The following is a 23,974-nucleotide window of genomic DNA, read 5'->3' as shown; positions in this document are numbered from 1 at the left end:
TTGACACTCTTGTTTATGGCATCAGTAATCACCTGAGGCTCTTGTTATGAGTTGTCAAGGCTATGGAAGCCCCTTCAGTTTGCCAACTCCGATCTTATTTAGACAAGGCCATGGTCAAAGTGGAAGCTCTCTCCTCCCTTCAGAGAAAGGTACCTCCTTCTTTGATGGCCTGTTCTTTCTGCTGGGATGTCACTCACAGAGATCTTTCATTTAGGTGGTTTTGTCTTTTTTTTTTTTTTTTTTTTTTTTTTTTTGCCACAGTGTCTTGGCTTTCCATGCCTGAAATACTCTCATGGGCTTTTTAGCCAGATCCGAATGCCTTAAGGGCTGATTCTGAGGCCACAGTGCTGTTTAGGACATCAGTGCAGGCAATTCTATGATCCAGAATCTCAATAAATTGCATCCATAGTGAGGAGAGACTCCCATGTGGTTGAAGAAGAAATTAGTCAAGAATTGGTAGTAACTCATTTTGGCTGAGAGACAGGAACGTTTGGTATTATACGTGCAACACTGTGAGCTTGTTTTTCTCTGTGCTTAGACAAACTGATCAAGCTGACTTGTTTTGTCTTACCTTATTGTGAGGCTGAGTAACCTTGTCTGAGTTTGGTATTCTAAGACAGTTTATGTCTGACAGGAGATTAATACGGTGCACTTGTGAGCTCCAGGCTAGGTTCGGAATGTCAGGGACTGCTTTTTTTTTTTTTTTTTTTCTTTCTTTCTTTCCTCCCTTTCCCAGCACCTGGGGGAGTATCAGACACATTGTAAACTCTCAGTGTCACTTACTATCAGCCCAAGCTTGGGGCTTCACACACATTTTCTTCTGTCTTCACAATAATCCTGTGTTAGAGCTGAACATTCACATTTGGCAAATGAGGTGAGAAACGTGATCTGATTTCCACAGCATGTCCATGGCTAACATTCGTTTTTAATGCCTGAACGGCTCACTCCTTTGCAAGGCGAGCGCTGGAGCGGGAGCCTCGCGCGGCGTCGGGCGACAGGGGGCGGTGTGTCCTGGACAAGTCCGCGACTCCAGGGGACTTCGCCCCTGAGCTTTGGGAAGCTTGGCCTCAGGAAAAGTGAGGCCGTGGTTCTGACCCAGGATATTATTATGCTGATAATAGGTGATTGAACGCTACAGGAACTGAAACACGCACTTAAGAAATAAAGACTCAAAATGTTAAAGAGATATCAGCACCGGTGGGCAGCGTGGATGTCCTGCTTTTCTGAGGTCCTCCGGCCCTTAGATGCCTTAGGAGCCCCTGCACCCACACAGGAGCGCCCAATCACCATTCCCCGCCCAACAAATCATTCTGGGCCCTGGAGAGCCGGAAAAGGAACAAGTCAGAGGAGCTGAGGGGCTCAGGGGTGCGGGCCGGCCCTCCAGGTTAGCTCCGTGTGGGCAAGACCCCAGACCATGGGTCTCCAGCACCTGCCCAGCTCCCGGAACTTTGCTTTTTCTGGCCCGCCCCCTGAGCGTGCGGCTTTCCGGCCAAAGTTCTGAGGGAAACATGGTCTCCTTGCGCCTGGTTGTCTTTGCTGGGAAGTCCTGGCTGTCCTGTGGCCTCGGTCCTCGGCGGGTAAGGCAGCGCCGGAGGGTCAGGGGGCCCAGCTCGCTCCCCGCGAGCGCCTTGCCCTGCTGACCCCGGCGGCGGTGTCCGGGGATGCGCGGAGCGAAGGTCGGGGTCCCAGGGCAGGGAGACGCGGGCAGAGAGCACAGGGCGTCCCGGAGCTGGCGGAGAGGGGACACGGCCACCCCGGGGCGCGGGGAGCGAGACGGGGAATCTGGAGGCTCTGGAAGAGCGGACGGGGTGTCCCGGGGCGCGGGGCGGCGGAAGCAGAGGGGACAGGGCGCCCTGAAGCCCGAGGAGAGGGGAAGGGGCGTCCCTGGCGCACGAGGCCAGGCGGGCTGAAGGAGCGGGGCTGGTGTCCTATTCCACCAGCAGATAAAAGCTGTGGTACGTGAAGAGGGGACAGAGGAGGGCGCGGCTTCCAAGAGTTCACATTCTTGCAAGTTTCAAAGTGTAGAAAGTGGAGTGGACAAAGTATGGGGTGGGGGAGCTAGTCCCAAAGAGGGCATTTGCTTTATGTGAAAATCCACCTATGGGTTAAGCATGAAGACAAATTCACATGGAATTAAAAATTTTAGCATAAAGGTGAATCCAAACAAAAAAGGTCCTCTTCCCAGATAGCAAGCTGAGGGGAGGTGCGTCTCTTACTGGCCTTCACCTCTCCCTGTATGCCCTTGTTTTTGTTGTTTTGTGGACCTGTCATTACAGGGGGCCATTATACATATAAAATATACTAGTGAAGACAGCTGGAGAGGGGGCAGAGCTAGAAAACAAAAGGAAAGTGCTATCCAAGACAGCCCCGTGTCCCATTAAATTTAAAAATCTTTTTTTTTTAATTCATGAGAATTTTTTAAAAAAGATTTATTTATTTCTTTGAGAGGTAGAGTAAAAGAGAGAGAGAGGGAAAGACAGAGAGAAAGGACTTCCATCTGCTGGTTCATTCCCCTGAATGACCACAACCGCCTAAGCTGGGAGGATCTGACACCAGGAGCCAGGAGCTTCTTCCGGGTCTCCCTTGCAGGTGCAGGGGCCCAAGCACTTGGGCCATCTTCTGCTGCTCTCAGGCCATAGCAGAGAGCTGGATAAGAAGTGGAGCAGCTGGGATAGGAACCGGCGTCCATATGGGATGCCTGCATTGCAGGCAGAGGCTTAGCCTATTGTGCCACAGCGCCGACCCCATAAGTTTGAAAATCTTAACACACTAAACCCAAAGGCAGAATTTTTTTGCCCAGGTAGAAGACTTAGCTGCCAACTGCCAACACACTTTTTTCACTTGATAGATTAGGCAGCCATGGTGTTTGTTCTTGAATCATAGAGGTAGCAGTAGTTTTAAAAGTGAGCACAAGGACCTAGTGTGTGCTTCTCTGCCTTCAGAGAACTTTGCTTTAAAAAAGGAGGTTTGTTCATGGCTAGGGTTTTCTTGACTCAGGTAATTATACATTAAGAAACTTGTATTTTCTGATGACTTCCCAAATAACTTTCTCATTTGCAACCTTCAACAGCTCTGTGAGGTAGGAGAGTCTTCAGAGATTAAAAAAGAATACAAATGAGGAACAGGCGTTTTGGCACATCAGCTTATGCAGCTGCTTGGGACCCTCACATCCCATACTTAGTGCTGGTGCCAGTCTCAGCTACTGTGAGCTTCAGAGCCAGCTGCCTGCTATGTGGATGATGGCCCAAGTGCTTAGGCTCCTGCCACCCATAAGGGAGGTTCCATGGAGTTCCTGGCTCCTGGCTTTTGCCTGGCTCAGCCCTGGCTGCTGCTGTTAGCATTTGGGGAGTGAATCAGTGGATGGAAGATCTGGCTCTCTCTTTCCCTCTATCAGTCTGCCTTTCAAATAAATACATTTTTTTTAAAAGGATGTATGTATGTATTTTAAAGTTACAGAGAGTCAGAGGCAGACAGTGACAGAGAGAGATCTTCAGTCCACTGGTTCACTCCCCAAATGGCTGCAATAGCCAGAGCTGGGCCTGTCAGGAGCCAGGAGCCTCTTCCAGGTCACCCATGTGAGTGCAGGGGCCCAAGCACTTGGGTCATCTGCTGCTGCTTTCCCAGGCCCTAGCAGGGAGCTGGATTGAGTGGAGCAGCTGGGTCTCAACCTGGCGCCCATATGGGATGCCAGCAATGCAGATGGCAATGTCTTTACCTGCTACCCCACAGCATCATCCCCAGTAAATGTATCTCTAAAAGAAGGATATGTTTAGAACCCACAATTCATTAGGATGGTAGTAGTAAGGCCACGCCATATCCCAGCTGTCTGACACCGTTAGATAATGCAGTTTGACAGAAAACGAACTTGTTTAAAACTTAATTGTGATCTGATAGTTTTGAAGTTCGTTACTTGGAAAAATGGATATTTGAGGGCAAGAGAAACAACTGTTTGTATCCTTGGCACATGAAAACTCAGGTTTGAATTCCTGGAGAAAGAAAAATCTTAACATCTGGAAAGTGGGAGATTGTTCTAGAGAACATCATGTTTTGTGGGCAGATAAAAAAATGTTACAGTTAAAACTTCTGGTTTGAATATTTCTGTCAGGAAGAACCAGGAGAAATGTTTCATTTGCCACAAAACCCTTTTATGAAGTGCTGCATTGTGCCTTATCTAGTTGGCCCTTATTCAGTTCAGTAAATACTTAGAACTGCCTCTGTGCTTGGTCCAATGTTATGCCCTGGACATGGCAAAAAAAAAAAAAAAAAAAAAAAAAAAAAATCTGAATTCAGCTTTCAGTTCTGCTGAGCAAAACATTCCGTCATCGTTTATTGGGAGCTGTTAATTAAATGCTTACTAGGTGTTGGGCATTCTTCAGTGATCCTTGGTTGAGAAGACACCCCTCCCCTCAATACACTAATAGTGTTATGCATGTTTTATAGGCTGTAGATAGTAACCCATGAATAGGCCTTGAAATCAATTTAATAGCAACTGGCACTGGGACACAGCAGGTTAAAGCTATGGCCTGCAGCTCCAGTACCCTAAATGAGCACCAATTTGACTCCTGGCTGCTCTACTTCCAATCCAGTTCCTCGCTAATGTGCCTGGGAAAGCAACGGAAGATGGCCCAAGTCCCTGGGTCCCTGCACCATGTGGGAGACCCAGAAGAAGCTCCTGACTCATGGTTTCAGCCTGGCACAGCCCTGGCCATTGTGGCCATTTAGGGAGTGAACCAGAGGATAGAAGATGAATCTCTCTCTGTCTTTCTCTGTCTCTCTAACTCCACATTTCAAATAAATTAATTAATTAAAAAATCAATATAATGGAGCAAAACAAACTTAAGGAATAAATTTGAATAAGATAAGAAATATCAAAATTTATTTCTTTTAGTAAGAATAAATTTACTTTGAAAACTTAAAAAAAATTACAATTTTCCCTTTAGTGGATTCATTCTTTGTTTCCTTTTGTTTTTGCAAGACTAATAACATTACTATTTTTATGGAAATGATTCCTGGCCAATATTAATTCAAGCAAAACAGTATAATAAGAAAAGGAATAAAACTGGCTATCCGTGAATAACTAGGGTTATCATTTGGTGATCACTGTTCCAAGTATCTGTTCTGATAAAAGGATAGTAGGAATAATAAATAATAAAAAGGATGATAAAGGATGGATAGGAATAACTTTACTTATTTGCATTACATTCATTTTTCCCTGAGTTTAGTCAAGATTGTTTCATTGTCCCTGAACGTTGTATAAGAGCAGTTGAATTTTTTTCTTATTTATTTGTTTTTAATTTCATTTATTTGAGACACACACACACACACACATACGTGTGCACAGACCAAGAGATAAAAAGCTCCCATTTGCTGGTTGACTTCCTGAATGCCCACAATAGATCGGCCTGGCCAAGACTGTAGCTGAGAGCCAGGAATTCCATCCTGGCTTCCCGTATGGGTAGTAGGAGCCCAGTCAGGAGCCATCGTCGCTGCTTCCAGGGGTCTGCATTAGCAGGAAGCTGTAGTCAGGAGCTAAAGTTGGATAGGGAACCCAGGCACTTCAATTTAGGATGCAGGGAACTGAACTGCTCGGCCTTGTAGCTGCCCCAGTTTTGTCTAGTTTATGTTTTTTTTTTCTTTTCCCTTCCCTTCCTTTCCTATCCCTTGTAAAATTCTAGAAAATAAGCTCCAAAAGAGGCAAGGCTTTCATCTGTGTTGTTCACTGCTTATCCCTGCAAGAGTAACCGTCATCTGTGATATGAATGCATGTATATACTGTGTTGTGATAGAAAAAAAATTTCTTTTTTTTAAAATATTTATCTATTTGAAAGTCAGGTTTACACAGAGAGAAGGAGAGGCAGAGAGAGGTCTTCCATCTGCTGGTTCACTCCCCAGTTGGCTGCAATGGCCGGAGCTACACCGATCCGAAGCCAGGAACCAGGAGCTTCTTCTGGGTCTCCCACACTGGTGCAGGGGCCCAAGGACTTGGGTCATCTTCTGCTTCTTTCCCAGGCCATAGCAGAGAGCTGGATTGAAAGTGGAGTAGCTGGGACTTTAACCAGTGCCAATATGGGATGCTGACACTGCAGGCTGTGGCCTTTACCTGCTACGCCACAGTGCTGGCCCCAGAAAGCAAATTTCGTACAATGGTTCACATTCAACAAAATATGAACAATGATAGTCTATGGAGTCACTACCAGACATCAATAAGCTGTGAAAGTATGAGTGTGTCTTATTATTGTCTCTGTTTCATCAAAGGCTTCATGGAAGAAGTGGCACCTGCAGTTGACTGTTAAAGAAGGAGTTAGAATTTAAGTGGCCCTGGAAGTAATGTGAGCCCGAGAGATAACATGTGTCAAGAAGTGAAGGAACATGATCTATTTCTAAAAATCCAAGTGCTTTGTTGGGGGGTTTCCAAAGTCTGGGGACAGGGAGAGATGTGTGGAGATGAGATTGAGCAGGTTGCTGGGAGCTGGGGTATGATAGGTTTGATGTACTTACATAGCACATTGAGCATTTACTCAGTGCTGGGTACTGTACTGAGGATATGAGAGTGAGAAGAGCTGAGTCTCTCAGGAAGCTTATAATCTAATGCATTGATGTAAAATAATGGTGTGTGTTGGGGGGGGGAGTTCTTGATATCATAGAGGTTCCAAAATAAGTAACTGTTTTTTTTTCCCCAGTGTGAAAAACAAGAGTAAAGATAGAAACCAAAGCATCACTTTTAGTAGAACTTGTGAGAGCCTAGCGGGCCTGTTAAAGGGACTTCAGGTATTTCAGGCCAAGACACTCTGGCAAAACAAAACAAAACAAACAAACAAAAAAAACCTACATGAAAGATCTCTGTGAGTGAGATCCCAGCAGAAAGAACAGGCCATCAAAGAAGGAGGTACCTTTTCCTGAAGGAAGGAGAGAACTTCCACTTTGACTATGGCCTTATCTAAATAAGATAGGAGTTGGCAAACTCAAGAGGCTTCCATAGCCCTGACAGCTCATGACAAGAGCCTTGAGTGATTACTGATGCCATAAATAAGAGTGTCAATTGTTAAATCAACAACAGGAGTCACTGTGCACTTACTCCCCATGTAGGATCTCTGTCCTTAATGTGTTGTACATTGTAAATTAAAGGTATGACTAGTACTCAAACAGTACTTTATACTTTGTGTTTCTGTATGGGTGCAAACTGTTGAAATCTTTACTTAGTATATACTAAACTGGGAGGGAGGTTATGGGGGGAAAAGCCGCTATAATCCAAAAGTTGTACTTTGGAAATTTATATTTATTAAATAAAAATTTAAAAAATAAAAATATTTAAAAAAATAAAGGGACTTCCCTGATTAGGCAGACTTTACTGCTCTCAGAAGGTGGTAGCTGTTGACTGGAAGAGGGGCTGAGAGGAGCCCAGTGATTCTCTCAGAATGTATCGTATAAATCATCTCTCTGGGGACAGGGTGACTAAGGGGGCAGAAAGAAGAGTGCAGATAACACTAACTGAGCTCCTAAAGGAGAGATGGCAGAACTGGGGAAGAAGCATCTACGTGTGTGTGTGTGTGTGTGTGTTGGATGGGGAGAGCTGTTCACTTTCGGGGAAGCATGTTTTTGGGGTTTATATCTAAGCTGCCACCTGAAGGATAAGTTAGCCATGGAGAGAAGTGTAAAATCTGCAGAGTGACCTGGGTGATGGCCCAGACGTCACAGGTGGTGAGAGACGGGTTAGTGTGTGGGCTGTGGGCTGGTGAAGGCATCCCAAAGGCATGGGAGTGCCGATTGGAGTGGAGGTAAACAGTCCAACCCTGGGTAATCCTCTCTGCAGATGAGAGATGGTAGTAGCATCTACCAGCAACTGCAGTGGACGTGGAGAGACTCAAAGTTGAGTGATATTTTGGAGGTAAAATGAGGGGCCATGGTGACTGGGTTGGAGACGGGCTGGGGTTGAGAAAGGAAGATTGGGCTGTGCCTAAGCAGTGAGTCAGAATTTTGAGCAGGAAAGTAGCAGCATAAGGTAAGATGTGAGTTAGAGTCTGCGCAAGAGAAAACAAAAGTGATGAAGGTCTGAACCAAGGGCAGCACTGGAGCTGTTGAGGAATGATATGAACTGGAATGGATGGTTTGAGTGTTCAGTGCTGAGGCCCAGAACCCATGTGTTTTTTTTTTTGTTTGTTTGTTGTTTGCCTCTGGCCTGAGGACAATGTGTCTGAGAGAGAGGGGACATGGACCAGGGAGCTGGAGGAAGGAAAGGAGAGAGTGAAGTCAGTCCTGGAGTATTAATGGACTCTGAGACTCCTACACTGGTTTACAGATAATTCAGGTAGAGAGGTGGGGGAGAGAATGTTCGTTCTCCCTAGGAGTGTTGGGGAAGGTGGCAGAGCTCTTAGAGCTGGGGTTGGGTGATGGTGGAGAGCAATTTATGTAAGGGTAAGGTTGGAGGAAACACTTTGTGTTCAGGATATCCCGAGTACCTTGTTTTTCTGAGTTTGAGTTTCAAGGGAAATGAGATAGGTGAGATGAACAAGAAGCAGGTGGTGAAGACTTGATGTGCTGTGTGGAGCTGAAGAATCAGAACTTCCAGAGCTCCCGGGTGCTGTTGGAGGATCCTGCTTCAAAACTGTATTCCCTACTATAGCTTAGATATCTTCACCTGAATATTCCACAGATCTCCCAGAAGCAGGAATTCTAGTGCAGAACCTGCTAGCATCAGTCTCTACTTGGGGTCTTTTCATGTCAACCCAGTCATTTCTGTTACAGCATCACTGCACTCAGCCATGTGGACTAGAAAGCTCAGTCATCTTCAGCTCCTCTCGACTTATCACTTCTAGCTGGTGCTGGTCAATATATTAAATGCCCCCTCCTTTTATTGCTCTTGCCCTCAGTATCTCTCAGAGGACTATCTGCTGTCAGACAAGTCTCCATTTCCTCTTTGGAGCTGACAGTTAAATCTAACATTTCTGAAATACCAAGGCAGTACTACAGTAGCAGTGGAAGTGAGGTGAAGGTGACAGAGGTGAAATCACTTTCAGTTGAACGACCATGATCTCAGTAAAAGGAGATCTGTTTATTTGCTTTTAGTGAAATAGGTCAAAGTGTGAAGAGGCTGGGCCTGACACAAGATGGGATCGGACCAAGCATTGTGAGACAGAGCAGTGATACATGACTTTCAGTCTTTTGGGGCCCCTGGCACTTGCAAGCGATTGGATTTGCTAGCTTCCTATCACTGCTGATGTTATTAGCTTGCTGGCCTAAGCCATCATCATCTTGTGAGTAGTCTGCTATGCTAGTGTCAGAACTGGTCTCCCAGCTTTCGACCTTGCCGCTGCTTTGCAATGTCGCAGCCAGAACAGTCCTGTAAACACGTGGTGGGCAGTGTTTCCCACTCAGAATAAACGTATAACAGCAAATTGGCTCACTCGGCTCGTATGAGCCAGTCCCCTCTACCTCACTGACCTCTCCTGCCTCTCTCCCTCCTACACTGGCCACACTGCCCTCCTGCCTGATTACCCCACCTACTTGGCATGCTGCCCTCCAGAGCCTTTGCTCTACTCTTCCCTGGGCCTAAGACCGTGTGACTCATCCTTCCCCTTCTCCAGGTCTTTGCTTAAATGTCACCATCTCATGAGGCCATAGCGGCCACCTTATTCAAATTAGCAACTTCTGCCTCTCTGCTACGCCTTATTTCCCCCGACACTACATATCATTTTGTACCGTATATTTCACTCAATTTGTTTATGCCTTGTACTCCTTAAGTTAGTCTCATGGAAGGTAGAAAGTGACATCTATTCTGTTTGCTGCTGCCTTGCTGTTGTCTAGAGTGGTGATACCTGCTTGGGGGCAGAGTAATGATCAATGAAAACTTAGAGAAAATGAATAAATGACTACACTCTGTACCCAGTCATGATGTCATGTTTATCTCTAATACTTTTTCATGTAAGCAAAACCTTGAATCAAAACCTTTTGCAAGAGCAGAGAGTCTTATTTTTTTTGTTCATGAAAGTTAGTCCTATAGGTCTTGCCTAATAACACAGAGGATTAAAATAGATGTGGCTTAAGTGGAAGGTGGGCAGATTGAAGATCACAGTTGAAAATTTCAAGCTGCCTCCTAATTTGTGTCTGATTTTGTCTCCCTTCATTGTATAGTATTGGGGAAATATCTGGCTTTTGACCTGCAGACAGATAAGAGCTGTAATAAAAATGAAAACTACACTCTGTAGCACAGAGCAGCTACTTTTTCAAGGACTCATATTCACTGATATAAGATGTATTGTTGCTCAAAAGTGTAATTTCTGTTTTGCTACTGGCAATTGTATAATTCAGCTTAGCTATTGGAGCTTAGAGTCCAGCTAGGCACTTTTCTTTTATATTTGCTCAGCCTTACCTTCAAGTTGCTGTGGCAACAAGATCTGTGCTCTGCGAAAGCTCAGAATATCCATGGCCTCTGTGCAGTGTCCTGCTTTAAGTTCAGGAGCAGCTAGATATGCTCATGCAATACACAGAAGCATCGAGTGTGAACTTAACGGCCTGTGGCAAGCCATGTGTAGAGCAGAATTTGAGCACTTGAGCATTTTAAAAATTTGTAGCGTCACTGTTGGTATTTGGGGTGAGACAATCCTTCATTGTACACAACTGTACTTATCTGCACTGGAACACCCAATAGAGCATCCACCAGATGCCCCCACCTAAAAACCACATACACCACACTGAAATAGCCATGGTCTGGACGTGGAAAAGAATACATGCATGGCACAGACATGTACCTTCTACTAACTGGACAAAATAAGTTAGGAAGCAGTTATGGAAGGGTCATTATGGTTAGGAATACGTGATGTGCTTTTGGAATTAAAGTATGTAATTTTTCATGCTTAGTTTTCAAAAAATATGATGTGCTATGTTTGGCAAGTTAATATTTTTATTTTCCAGTTAAAGCTCATATGCAAAGTTCTTATGTGAATTTAAGTTGGGATAAATTTGATCAAAAATATTATTTTGACATAAAGTAGTGGATACTAACGAACTCCAAAATATAGGGAAATGATGTTTATCAGTATGCTCTCATGTAAATGTCAGATATAGAATATTTACACTTTAAGATATGTCTTTATTATGAAATCAGTTCTATGCCATTTTCTCCTTGCTATAAGTTTGTTTTGCTCTACATCTTTCCTGCATTAAATGCATCAATATATGATTATTTATTAAGTGTTTTTAATAAAATTCTAATTTATGCACACGTTGAACATTCAAGCTGTATGAAAGCATGTGCAGTGATAATGTAGTAAGTCCCTCTTCCAAGAGGTTGCTACTATGAATAGTTTCCTGTGGATCCTTCCCATGCATATTTCAGTTATGCATGAAGATGTCCTCAGTTAGAAAAAAATCCACATGAATGGAAGCATATCATATGCATTTCTTTACCGTGAGGCTTTGCTTAACACATGATGTTTCACATTGTTGACATTCAGCAAATATTTGTTGAGTGATTGAATAAACAATGTATCACTAGCAGTGTTAACATTCAGCTCCAGCAGCATGAGCATGTAAGTGCTAGTTTCTTCTTTTAGCAGCTAATTGATTTATGTAACAGTATTTTGTTATATGCATGTGCCCTTTGGATATGACCCCTATGGAAATGTACGTAGATTGTTTTCTAGTCTCTTCTGTTACGGATAAAGCTTTACTGATTATATTTGGCTGTTTGGAGTCACTTGCATTTCCATATCAATTTTAGGATAAGCCTGTCAAATTTTGCAAAAAGCTGTTTGGGATTTTTATCCCCAGAAACCTTCTATTTAATGTATACAAACTTCATGCATTTCATAACTACAACTTTAAGAACATAGGGATAGTGATTCTTCCCACTGTACCCACCCTCCCACCCCTACTCCCACCATTTTGCCTCCTCCCTCTCCTATTCCCACTCTTATTTTTTTTACTAAAATCTATTTTCAATTAACTTTATACTCAGAAGATTATATATAAAGAGTTCAACAAATAGTATGAAAAAAAAAAACTGTTCCTCAACAGTTTTGATTTCTCTTTTGATTTCTTCTATCACCCACTGTTCATTTAGGAGCATGTTGTTCAGTCTCCATGTGTTTGCAAATGTTCTAAAGATTCTTGAGTTGTTGATGTCTAGCTTCATTCCTTTGTGGTCAGAAAAGATGTATGGTATGATTTTTTTTTTGTTTTGTTTTGATAGGCAGGGTGGACAGTGAGAGAGAGAGAGAGATAGAGAGAAAGGTCTTCCTTTGCCGTTGGTTCACCCTCCAATGGCCGCCACGGCCGGTGCACTGTGGCCGGCAGGAGCCAGGTGCTTATCCTGGTCTCCCACACGGGTGCAGGGCCCAAGCACTTGGGCCATCCTCCACTGCACTCCCTGGCCATAGCAGAGAGCTGGCCTGGAAGAGGGGCAACTGGGACAGAATCCGGTGCCCCAACCGGGACTAGAACCCGGTGTGCCGGTGCCGCTAGGCAGAGGATTAGCCTGTTGAGCCATGGCGCCAGCCAATATGGTATGATTTTGATTTTTTTTTAAAATTTGCTGAGACTTGCCTTATGGCCTAACATGTGTCTATTCTAGAGAAAGTTCCAGGCACTGGTGAGAAGAATGTGTGTTCTGCAACTGAACTGTAGGATGAAAAGTTGGGTAAATATCTGTTAGGTCCATTTGGTCTATAGTGTCAATTAACTATTGTTTCCTTGCTGATTTTCTGTGTGGCTGATCTGTCCATTGCTGAAAGTGGGGTATTGAAGTCCCCTATTACTATTGTATGGGGGGGTCTATGTCTCTCTTTAGATCTGTTAATATTTCTTTTAAATAGCCAGGTGCCCTGTAATTAGGTGCATAAACATTTATTATAGTCACATCTTCCTGTTGAATTGATCCCTTAATCATTACATAGTACCCTTCCTTGTCTCTTTTAAGAGTTTTTGTGTTATAGTATATTTTGTCTGATATTAGGATGGCTACACCAGCTCCTTTATGGCTTCTGTTAGCATGGAATATCTTTCCATCTTTTCACTTTCAGTCTTCGTGCATCTTTGTTGGTGAGATGTGTTTCATGTAGACAGCAAATAACTGGGTTTTGTTTTTAATCCATTCAGCCAAGTCTGTAACTGGAGAGTTGAGGCCAATATCATTCAAGCTGATTATTGATAAGTAACAACTTGGCCTTGCAATTTATCTATAAAGATTCCTATTGTTTACTTTGGATTTCCTTTATACTTTTACTGGGAGACTTTCTGCCTTTACCTTCTTTCATCATGATGACTATATTTCTGTCTTCCTGTGTGCAGCAGCACATCCTTAAGCATCTTTTGTAAGGCTAGACAAGTGTTGACAAATTCTTAAAAATTTCTATTTGTTATGGAAGGTCTTTATTTCACCTTCCTTCATAAATGAGAGCTTTTCAGGGTACAGCATTCTGGGTTGACAGTTATTTCTCTTAAGACTTGGAATATTCTCAGCATTCTCTCCTAGTCTATAGGATTTCTGATGAGAAATATGCTATGAGTCTAGTTGGAGGTCCTCTGAAAGTAATCTTGCACATTTTAGAATCGTTCTTTATGTTTTAATGTGGAGAGTTTGACTACAATGTGTTGTGGTACCTATCTTTTTCTGGTCATGTCTATTAGGAGTTCTATGTGCTTAATGTACTTGGACATCCCTTTCTTTCTCCAAATTAGGAAAGGTTTCTGTAATTATTTCACTAAAAAGGCCTTTTAATCCATTCTCTGTTTTCATACCTTCCAGAACTCCTAAGACCCCTATGTTGGGTTGTTTAATAGTATCCCATAAATCTCCAACACTGTTTTTTAGTTTTCTAATTTCTTCTTCTTCTTCTTTTTTTTTTTTTTTGGGGGGGGGTCTGACTGTAAAACTTCCTGAGACTTGTCGTCTAACTCAGATATTCTTTCTTCTGCCTCAGCGAGTCTGTTGTTAAGGATTTCTACCACATTTTTTATTTGTTCTGTTGAATTCTTCCTTTCCAATATTTAATTTTGCTTTCTCTTTAAAAATCTCAATTTCATGAGAAAAGTTTTCTTTGATGTCATATGCGGATTTCTTCAGTTCATGGATTTGCTTCTGATTGCTTCTACATAATCCCATGGTCAATTTTTAAAATTCTGTTTCTGGCATTTCTTTAATCTCTTCATTTTCACATTCTAGTATGAAATGTTGTTGTGTTGCTTTGGGGATGTCATGTTATGTTCCTTATTCTTGTTTCTTGAATTGCTGCATTCATTTTTAGGCATGTGTGGAGATACTTGTTGGTTTATTTATTTTTTTCCCCTGTGATGGCTTTTTTCTTTGAATTATGCCTGTGGATTAATGGAGTTTCTGCTCTTTCAGTGACTACCCTGAAGCATGTGCTGGGTGTTGCAAGGAAGCTCTGTTCATTTGAAAGGCAGAGTGACAGATAGAGATACACAGAGAGAGATACAGACAGAGATCTTCCATCTGCTGGTTTACTTCCCAAAAGGCCACAAATGTGGGGCCTGGGCCAAGTTGTAGCCGGACCCATGTATTCCATCCAGGTCTCCCATGTGGGTGGTAGGGGCCTAGCTACTTGGCTATCATCCACTGCTCTTGTAGGTTCATTAGCAGGAAGCTATATTGTAAGTGGAGTAGCCAGGCCTGGAACCAGTGCTCCCATATGGGATGTCTGTGTCACAAGTGGTAGCTTAACCCACTGCAACACAACCCGGTCCTCTATTTTAACTTTTTAAAAACAAATGGTAAAGAGCTGTGTTTGCACCATATATTCAAATAAGACTATGCATCTGCATCCATGTACTTTTTCAGTGTAATTGGAGTTTGGCCAACCAACATGAAATTCAATAAGCCCAACATTTACTGAAGACTTAATTGCTGCCAGAAGCATGATTGCAGTGATGAACGAGAAGCTGTTCCAGGCTTCCTGAGTGCTCACAGCCTTGCCCAGGAGCCTTGGTGAAGGGATGTGTTCATTGACTGTATTTAACATGTTTAAAAAGTTTCAAAGTGTTGACACATTTGCCTGGTTTTCTGATTCTTGAAAGTTGAGGAAGAACGAGTGGTTCAGGCTAAGGAGAAGGCAGAAGTGAAGGCCAGAAGAAGGAAGAGCTTGGCAAGTTTAGCGAATGACAAAAGGTTTATATGTGCAGACTTTACCTGTCTGGTGGAACTGGTGGGAAGTAGAGTTAAGATGACATATTTACAGTGACTTGAAAGCCAGGGTCAAGATACTGGTTTTTGTCTTTTTGACTCTGGAAGGCATCAACATTTTTAAGAGATGAGATTTTATGTTTTTATTTTCATTTTATTTGAAAGGCAGAGAGAGAGAGAGAGAGAGAGAGAGAGAGAGATGAAAAGAGATCTTTCATATGCTGGTTTACACTCCAAATGCCTACAATAGCTATGGCTGGTCCAGGTTGAAGCCAGGAGTCTGGAATTCAATCATGGTCTCCTCGATAAGGTGGCTGGGACCCAAGTACTTGAGCTATCATCTGGCATCTTCCAGGGTGTTCATCAGCAGGAAGCTGGATTGGAAGTGGAGCTGGGACTAGAACCAGGTACTCTTATAGGATGCAGGTGTCCCAAGGGGCGTCTTAACCACTGCATCAAATGCTAACCCTGAACTTCTGATTTTTATGAGAATTTTCCTGATGTCTAAGTGTTGCTTCAAATTTTAAAAAAAACATTAGGCAGGTATAACAAAGCACAGTTGATATAGGACACAAACCTACCCCCCATGTTAGATATTTATTCTAAACATTTTAGAATGGCCAAAACACATAAGTAATTTAGGTATAATTCTACTAGAACAAAATTGTTGTCCTCTAGGGAAGGGACAAATTCAATACCTTTTCTGAATTGCCATTTGAGATCTACAAGTATAATCCCTTCCCTTTAGTTTGGTTGCTATAATTTAGGAGTGCAGAAAGGAGGAAGATACTGTTTATGAGCTGTGAGTGTGGAGGCAGAGGTGGGTGACAGCTGACTTTTGTATGGGTAGATTTAGAACTTGTAACCCTAAAAAGTGCATCTGTATTGCCAAAATTTGAAGACTTTAGAGAGTTTTAAGAATTTTAGGGCGCTGAAGATCTGTAGAGAAATCAGTTGTGTTATTTGAAAGGTGTTACTTCCATTTTCAAAAACAACTTATTTCTAGACTTGTTTCCAGGAAAACTGAAAAATAAGATATGGCAAAAAAAAAAGCTTATTTTGTATCCACTTTTTATGTCAAAAAGTAACAGCCAAGTTGGATTACTGGAAATGGACCTGCCCTGGAGTCGAAGGATGCCCAGGTCAGAGCCACAGAAAAGCGCTTCACTCAGCCCAGCTTCCAAAGTGACTACTGCCGCTGAGGGGATGGCCAAGTAGGGTCAGTAACATTGCAGGCAGAACTGTAAATTTCTTGTTAGAGATGCCACCTGCCTTTACCTGGCCAGCTCTCCTCCTAGGCCAGCTAAGTAATGAAAGTCAACAGGGTGCCTTCCCCTAGGAGGTTCACACCTCCCTTAGGATATACCCCATGTGAAGAGATAGATAGGTCTGGGCCTCTTAGCTTACAAGGCCTAAAGCCCAACAGATTATTATCAAGCCCCTTCTGTCAGGTTCTATTTGCCTCTCAATCAGAAAACTTAATTGTAGCTTAGACAGCACCTTTCTTAGCTCCTCTAATAATGACTCTTTCCATTGTTCTAGACCCTGTCTAGCGCACTTGGGCCTCATTCCTTTGTAATCACAACCTCTACTCTACCACCAATGGCTCTACTCCCAACCTGTGTGTACTGATGGTCCTCTTCCCCACTTAATGCTATATAATTGTTCAGACCTGGTTAATGCCACTCTTAGGATCATTGGTTACTATCCTCACCCTGTCTTTTATGACCTTGTCTAAATATGTTCAGAGTCGGCGAACTTGGAAGGCTTCCATAGCCTTGGCAACTCATGACGACAGCCTAGGGTGGTTACTGGCGCCATAAACTAGAGTGTCAATTTGTTGGGTCAACAACAGGAGTCACTGTGCACTTGCTCCTCATGTGGGATCTCTGTCCTTAATGTGCTGAACATTGTGATTTAATGCTATAACTAGTACTCAAACAGTATGTTTCACTTTGTGTTTCTATGTGGGTGCAAACTGTTGAAATCTTTACTTAATATATACTAAATTGATCTTCTGTATATAAAGAGAATTGAAAATGAATCTTGATGTGAATGGAAGGGAGGAGAGGGAACGGGAGAGGGGAGAGTTGCGGGTGGGAGGGAAGTTATGGGAGGGGGAAGCCATTGTAATCCATAAGCTGTACATTGGAAATTTATATTCATTAAATGAAAGTTTAAAAAAAAGTAACAGCCAAAATGTTATTTTACGATGCCTATTTATTTATTTATTTATTTAGAAATAGGGCGTTGAATACAGTATAATCCAGTGAGGTCTGATTAGCTCTGTGCATTTTAAAAAATATATTTTATTTATTTTTTTGAAAAGCAGAGTTACAGAGAGAGAGAGACAGAGAGAAAGGTTTTCCATCTGCTGGTTCACTCCCCAAATGGCCACCACAGCCAGAGCTAGACTGATCCAAAGCCAGGAGCCAGGAGTTTCTTCTGGGTCTCCCATGTGGGTGCAGGGGCCCAAGTACCTGGGCCATCTTCTGCTGCTTTCCCAGGCCATATGCTGAGAGCTGGATTGGAAGAGCAGCAGCCCGGACTAGAACCGGCACCAGTATGGGATGCCAGCACCATTGGTGGAGGCTTAGACTACCTACTATGCCACAAAGCCGACCCCAGCTCTGTGTATTTTAATGTTGAAATGAACAACTTATTTTGAGGCAAAGTAATGACTTGATTTGTATTTACATATATGTGCTGAATTGTCAGAGGGTAATGTGAATTAAAATAGCATGAGGTTTCTTCTGGTTTGGTGGGGAAGTTGAGTCCTAAAATCAGTGTTGATTAGTTCAAATAAGTAAGACCATGCTACGTCTAGTACCACTATATTGTAGAAACTTATTAGCAATTATTATCAAATATGCTGCTTTTTTTCCCCCCTGTCAAGGCAGGTGGGAAGGTGAGCTGAAACCCCTGGTGGCTCTAGGCTCTAGGCTCTAGGCTCAGAATCTCACCCACAGCCATGGCCAAAGCTGGGGTGATTTTCAACCCATGTAATCAAATGTGCTAGTTTTACCTTTACATTTTTTCCTCTGTCAGCTAGGATGTTGAGGAAAATGTTGTAAAATAAACAAAAAAGGAAGTTCTGTATGTAAATATCTTGTTCAATTATCCTTCATAAAATACCACATCAGATTCTGTACACAAGTCAGCAATAAGTAAAAATTTACGACAGAACCTTTGGAAAATTGGAATCCTTTTTTCATTGTTATTAGGTGGTGACAATTTTGCCAGCCTACTTGTGCACACTTCCTGATTCATCATCTTCATGTAATAGTTCTGAAGGCGGGTGGCAGCCTCAAGTCAAATTGCCATTTATGTAGAGGAAGATTATTGTAGGTTGCTGTATTACCATGCTTTGGCAAAAAGATAAAAAGAAAATGTCTGGTCAACAGGAAGTGGAAAGAAATATGACTGGTGTGGAGATTTGCAAATTGTTATGAGTTGTCTTTAAAAGTGAATTGCCTGGTCTTTCTGTGCTTCAATTTCAATTTTCTGTCCATAAAATAGGAGTAAAACTAAAATTTACCCAAGGAACTGCTGTGAGGAAAGACTTTAGGATGCTGTGGCAGATGGAACCTATTGAATCTTCTAGTTATTTCCTTGCTTTTTCCTAAACATTTGTTTTATTTATGGTTATTTGTTTCTTTTTCCACTTTACATCATGTCATATGCACTTCTTGTACAACTTCCAGATGATAAACAGCCTTTTCCTAAGTCATTGACCACAGCTCTAATTATTTTCATAATATAAATTTCTAGATACCCAAGACCAACTGATGGCAGCTTATTCAGTTTTCAGGAATACTTTAGGAGCAAATGATAAGAGTCTGGAGTTTTAATCTTGGAACTAGTTTCTGGTGGGGAACTATCCCAAAACTCCATGGTGTGACTGCTAGACTTAGGGGAGTTAAGAAGATAGAGAGAAGTATGCAAGGTGGTTATTGGAGAGGGCTTCAGAGCCTGTCAGCATACTTTCCAATCTTGATTCTGTAACTTTGACAATATTTAAAAAAAATAATTAAGAAGAAACCTTATTAAGAGGCAGAGAGACAGAGACACAGAGCAAGTGCACTTTGATCTGTTGGCTCACTCCCCCAAATGCCCATTGTCCTGGAGGTGGGGGGTACAGTGAAGTTGGGAGCTGGGGACGCAGTCTGAGTCTTACACATGGGTGACATCTATTTGAGCCATCACTTGCTGTCTCCCAGGGTACATATTAGCATGAAGCTGGTATCAGGAGTGGAGTACTAGAACATGGCTGTGGGTGGTCCAACTGACATCTTAATTAGTATGCTGAATGCCCTCCTTGACTTTCGCAATGTTTTGAAGTCCTGTGAGCCTTTCCTGTTTGATGGGGATAAATGTAGTATCTATATCAGTGTGAAGACTGGATTGTGAACACTAGATAGTTCATTTTGAACACTTCACTAGGTTGCGAAGATTAGATGTTTATCTAATTCTGGTACATGATTGCCACTTTATGAAAGTTAACTCCTATTTATTAATTATGTTCAACTCTTAAAGTTTGTTTTTATAGTTAAATGTGATAATGGTAGTTTTTTTTTTTTTTAAAAGACTTTGAGAGATAGAGTTACAGACAGAGTGAGGAAGAGACAGAGAGAAAGACCTTCATCTGCTGGTTCACTCGTCAAATGGCCACAATGGCTGGAGCTGGGCCAATCCGAAGCCAGGAGCCAGGAGCTTCTTCTGGGTCTCCCATGTGGGTGTAGAGGCCCAAGCATTTAGGCTGTCTTCTACTGCTTTCCCAGGCCATACCAGAGAGCTGAATAGGAAGAGGAACAGCTGGGACTAGAACCGGTGCCCATAGGGGATGCCAGCTCCACAGGTAGAGGCTTAGTCTACTGTGACACTGCGCCGGCTCTGGTAGTGGTATTTACAAGTATTGTGAACATATGCTATAAAATATAAAATAGGGCAGTATCAATATTTTTAGTTTAGAATGGGGTGATTTTCCCTTATTGTATTTTTTAAGTTTATTTATTTATTTGAAGTACAGAGTGACAAAGAGAGAGAACTCCAGTCAGCTGATTCACTCTCCAAATGCCCACACAGCCAGAGTTGAGCCAGGCTGAACCAGGAGCCCAGAATCAATCAGGGTCTTCCACATGGTGTTAGGGATGTAAGAACAATACTTGAGCCATCACCTGCTACTTCCAGGGTGCGTATTAGCAGGAAGCTGGATCAGAAGTGGAAGCAGGACTTGACCCCAGGTACTCCAGTAAGAGATGTGGAGTGGGTATCCCACCAGGTAGTTTAGCCCCCTGCACTACAATGCCCACACTCCCTTATTTTAAATATTTTATCTATTCTAAGTTTATTGGCCAGAAGAAAATATAAGAAGAGGTCTTTGATTTAGTAAGCTTTAAAAAGAATTTTAAAATAATTCTCTTAAGTGATTAACGATGAATTGTGATTTTTATTCAAATTATTGCTGTTAAAAGACAAAGATGCTTTATGTGAATTTTTAAAGTTAAATTTAGGGCTGGGCATTTGGCACAGTGGTAAACATGCTGTGTTGGATGCCTGTATCACACATCAGAGTTCCTGGGTTTGAACCCTGGCTCCGCTTCCAATTCCAGCTTCCTGCTGATGTGTACATGTGGAGGCAGCAGGTGATGCTCTAGTACTTGAGTTCCTGTCACTCACGTGAGAGACCTCAATTGAGTTCCTGGCTTGAGCCAGCAGATAGAAAATCTGTGTGTGTTTGTGTGTGTGTGTGTGTTATCTGTCTCTCTGTCGGTCTGTCTCTCTGCCTTTCAAATAAATTAACAAAAATTAAGTTAAATTTAAGCAAAACATCTGCAAAGAGTAAAGCTCACATTTTTAGGGTGCTTGCTGTGTGCCCCACATTGCTCCGAGTGCTTTACTTATGATAACTCATATAATCTTCACAGTATCCTGTGAAGCGGGTTCTTTTATTGTTCTTTTCTCTTTCTAGATGAAGCAATGGAGGCACTGAGAGCTTAAATAACGTGAAGTATTTATTACTAGAGAGAAAATTCTGTCTCATACTATGGAATTCTGGAGCCCATTTTTGAAGACCATTTCATTATGTAACATAACATTCAGAAAGGCAAAGCATAAATGATTAAGTATAATTTTATATGTTTGCAGTTTGTATTAATCCAAAACTTTGATTAATTTTAGAGTAAGTTTAAAAAATTCATCTCTATTGTGGAAGTACTGTGAGCAAATGTCAATTCTTTTTTTTTTCTTTTTTTAGTTTTTCAGTTATGGGACAAAGATATTATATCAAAACATTGAAGCTTCCCAGGCTAAATTCTTTCCACCAGTTCAAAAAGTGATGCTACCACCCAATAGTTTTCAAGGAAAAGTTGCATTCATTACCGGGGGAGGTACTGGCCTTGGGAAAGCAATGACAACCTTCCTGTCCAGCCTGGGTGCTCAGTGTGTGATAGCTAGCAGGTAAGTCAGTCTCTTGAGCCACTTGCTGAGTCTACAGAAGAAACTGCTGTACCATTGAAAACAGGTGCCAGAGGTGTTGATTTGCATTTTAATCCTATATGAAATGCTTGCATTCTTTAGATTATTTAAACAGACCTCCCTGGAAAATGTTAGTTATAAATGGAGTTGATAGAAGTAGTGACATTATGGAACTGATGATGTTAACATTTCCCAAATTCAGTGATAGCTTATTGTTTTTTCTGCTCATGAAGATGAAGTTTAAACATACTACATTGAGACTGCTTTGTTGTCAGTAGAAGTGATTCTGTTTACTGCATCAATTGATAACTAACTTTGTACTAGGATATTTGATGTACTCCTGTTTTCTGTAAGTTGGACAGATTTTTCAGAACATCTATTGTGGTGAATATAGAAAGGGTATTACCATGTGGAAGGAATTTCTTATTTAGGCATATCCTGGTACCCTATGATTATGTAAGTCTGGAGCCTTCAAGATGTCAGGAAATTCCATCCTTTCCTCTAATTTTGAATGGTGTAAAATTTATGTGGGCCAAACAGTCATCTGAACAATAGTCACTATGTCATTCACAAATGTAAATTGGCCAGAATTTTTGTATTTTTATATTGTAATGTTTCCAAGAGTTTCACAATATTTTCATTTTACTACTATATAAATTCATGATTTTTTTGTGTTTCTTTCAAGGATATAAGACTCTGAATATGTATAGGTTATCTGAAACCTTAAATTTGATCTAAGACCTGCTGACCTTATACCATGAATGTGTTTTCTTTGTAAAGCTGGTTTGGGCGAAAGAGCAGATACAATGATTATAATCAAGGAAATAATTTAAAGCTATGAGTAGATAATGTTAAAATAACTGGTTTAAAAGTGACTAATGAAATAATTAGTATCAGATGTATAAAATTATTTGAATTTAATTTTTAGACATTGAATTTATTAAAACTGATTTTTGTATTTTTTTTTAAAGATTTTATTTATTTCAGAGGTAGAGTTACGGACAGAGAGAGGGAGACAGAGAAAAATGTCTTCCATCTACTGGTTTACTCCCCAAATGCGACCAGGCCAGAGCTGGGCTGATCTGAAACCAGAATCTTCATCTGGGCCACCCACATAGATGCAGGGGCCCAGGTACTTGGGCCTTCCACTATTTTACCATGCCATTAGCAAAGAGCTGGATCGAAGAGAAGCAATCTGGACACAAATTGGAGCCCATATGAGATGCCCATCCCACACACAGGTGGAGGCTTAGCCTAGTAAGCCATAGCACCAGCCCCCAATTTGTATATTGATTCAACTTTTATGCTTTCTCATAAATTCTTTTCTTTAAGCTGTAGATTCTCTGAGTTCTTTAATTTATGGAATTAAAAAGAAAATAAAATATGAAGTCATTTCAGAACTCATGCAAAATACCTTGTACTTTTTTCCAGGAATGTTGATGTTTTGAAAGCTACTGCAGAACAAATTTCTTCTCAGACTGGAAATAAGGTACATTAAAAATCAGTCATTTAATGGGGATTTAACAATTATTTAAAAATTTTACACATATTTCTGCCTTAGGATGTCTGGAAATATAGGATGCTTTTTCTGCCTTATTTTCAGGTTCATGCAGTTCAGTGTGATGTGAGGGATCCTAACATGGTCCAGAACGCAGTGTCAGAACTGATCAAAGTAGCAGGGCATCCCAATGTAAGTACAATGGTGATGAGGCCAAAGTGTGAGGTGTTTGATGTGGATAACACCCATCAAGATGCACAAAGGAAGTAAAATATTGATGTGAGCAAGTGCTGTGTTGAGAAACGCCTGGTTTCTGTCTTTGGGAAAATGCCAACTCCATTTAAAGCAGGCAGCAGTTTAGGTGGAATGCACTACTTCCTTTTAGGAATATTTAAAGGGTGCACTTATAATTATAGAACAAACTGGATTTCACTTTATTTAATAAGATTGTGAAATAACAAGAGCAGTTATCCAAGAGCACAGTATCTAATTTAAATGATGTATGCTCTGATTTTCCTAATAATTCTGATTTTCTCTCTTTTAATACAAACAAGTAAAATATAAGAATTTCTGAATTTCTCCTTATAATACCTGAGACATGCATAGATATTTTGCTCTTGTTTGGTTCATTCTTTGGAGAGAAGTCCTTTCTTCCATTAGCTTCAAAGGAAGCACTTTTTAATGTTAAAGATATTTTCAGATTGACCAGTAATATTGAATCTGCCATGGAGCTATTCAGAATATTTTTTGATAGTGAAGGTCACTAAGCAAGATTTTTATTGGATCAGTGAAACTAAAATAACACTGGATGTTAAAATGCATTTCTTGAGATTCCTTGAAATATAGTCACATGGTAAATGTGA

At 41.5% G+C, this 23,974-nt stretch overlaps 1 protein-coding gene and 1 pseudogene across 1 annotated transcript in view; one reads left to right on the top strand and one right to left on the bottom strand.

The window, feature by feature from the left end:
- The first annotated feature begins 1,280 nt into the window (after positions 1-1,280).
- DECR1 (2,4-dienoyl-CoA reductase 1) overlaps positions 1,281-23,974 on the top strand; it is a 66,424-nt gene continuing 43,730 nt past the window's right edge. Inside the window, exons 1-4 of the mRNA XM_062188280.1 lie at positions 1,281-1,577; positions 21,393-21,595; positions 23,045-23,102; positions 23,217-23,303. Coding sequence (XP_062044264.1) covers positions 1,509-1,577; positions 21,393-21,595; positions 23,045-23,102; positions 23,217-23,303 — 417 coding nt within the window. The 5' untranslated portion in view covers positions 1,281-1,508. The remainder of the gene's footprint in view (positions 1,578-21,392; positions 21,596-23,044; positions 23,103-23,216; positions 23,304-23,974) is intronic.
- On the bottom strand, positions 18,064-18,138 carry LOC133758983 (small nucleolar RNA ACA64; annotated as a pseudogene).

Source organism: Lepus europaeus, chromosome 4 (assembly GCF_033115175.1).
Source record: "Lepus europaeus isolate LE1 chromosome 4, mLepTim1.pri, whole genome shotgun sequence".
Taxonomy (NCBI): domain Eukaryota; kingdom Metazoa; phylum Chordata; class Mammalia; order Lagomorpha; family Leporidae; genus Lepus; species Lepus europaeus.
The sequence above is the reverse complement of the archived record's forward strand: the minus strand, read 5'-3'. Positions and strand labels throughout refer to the sequence as shown.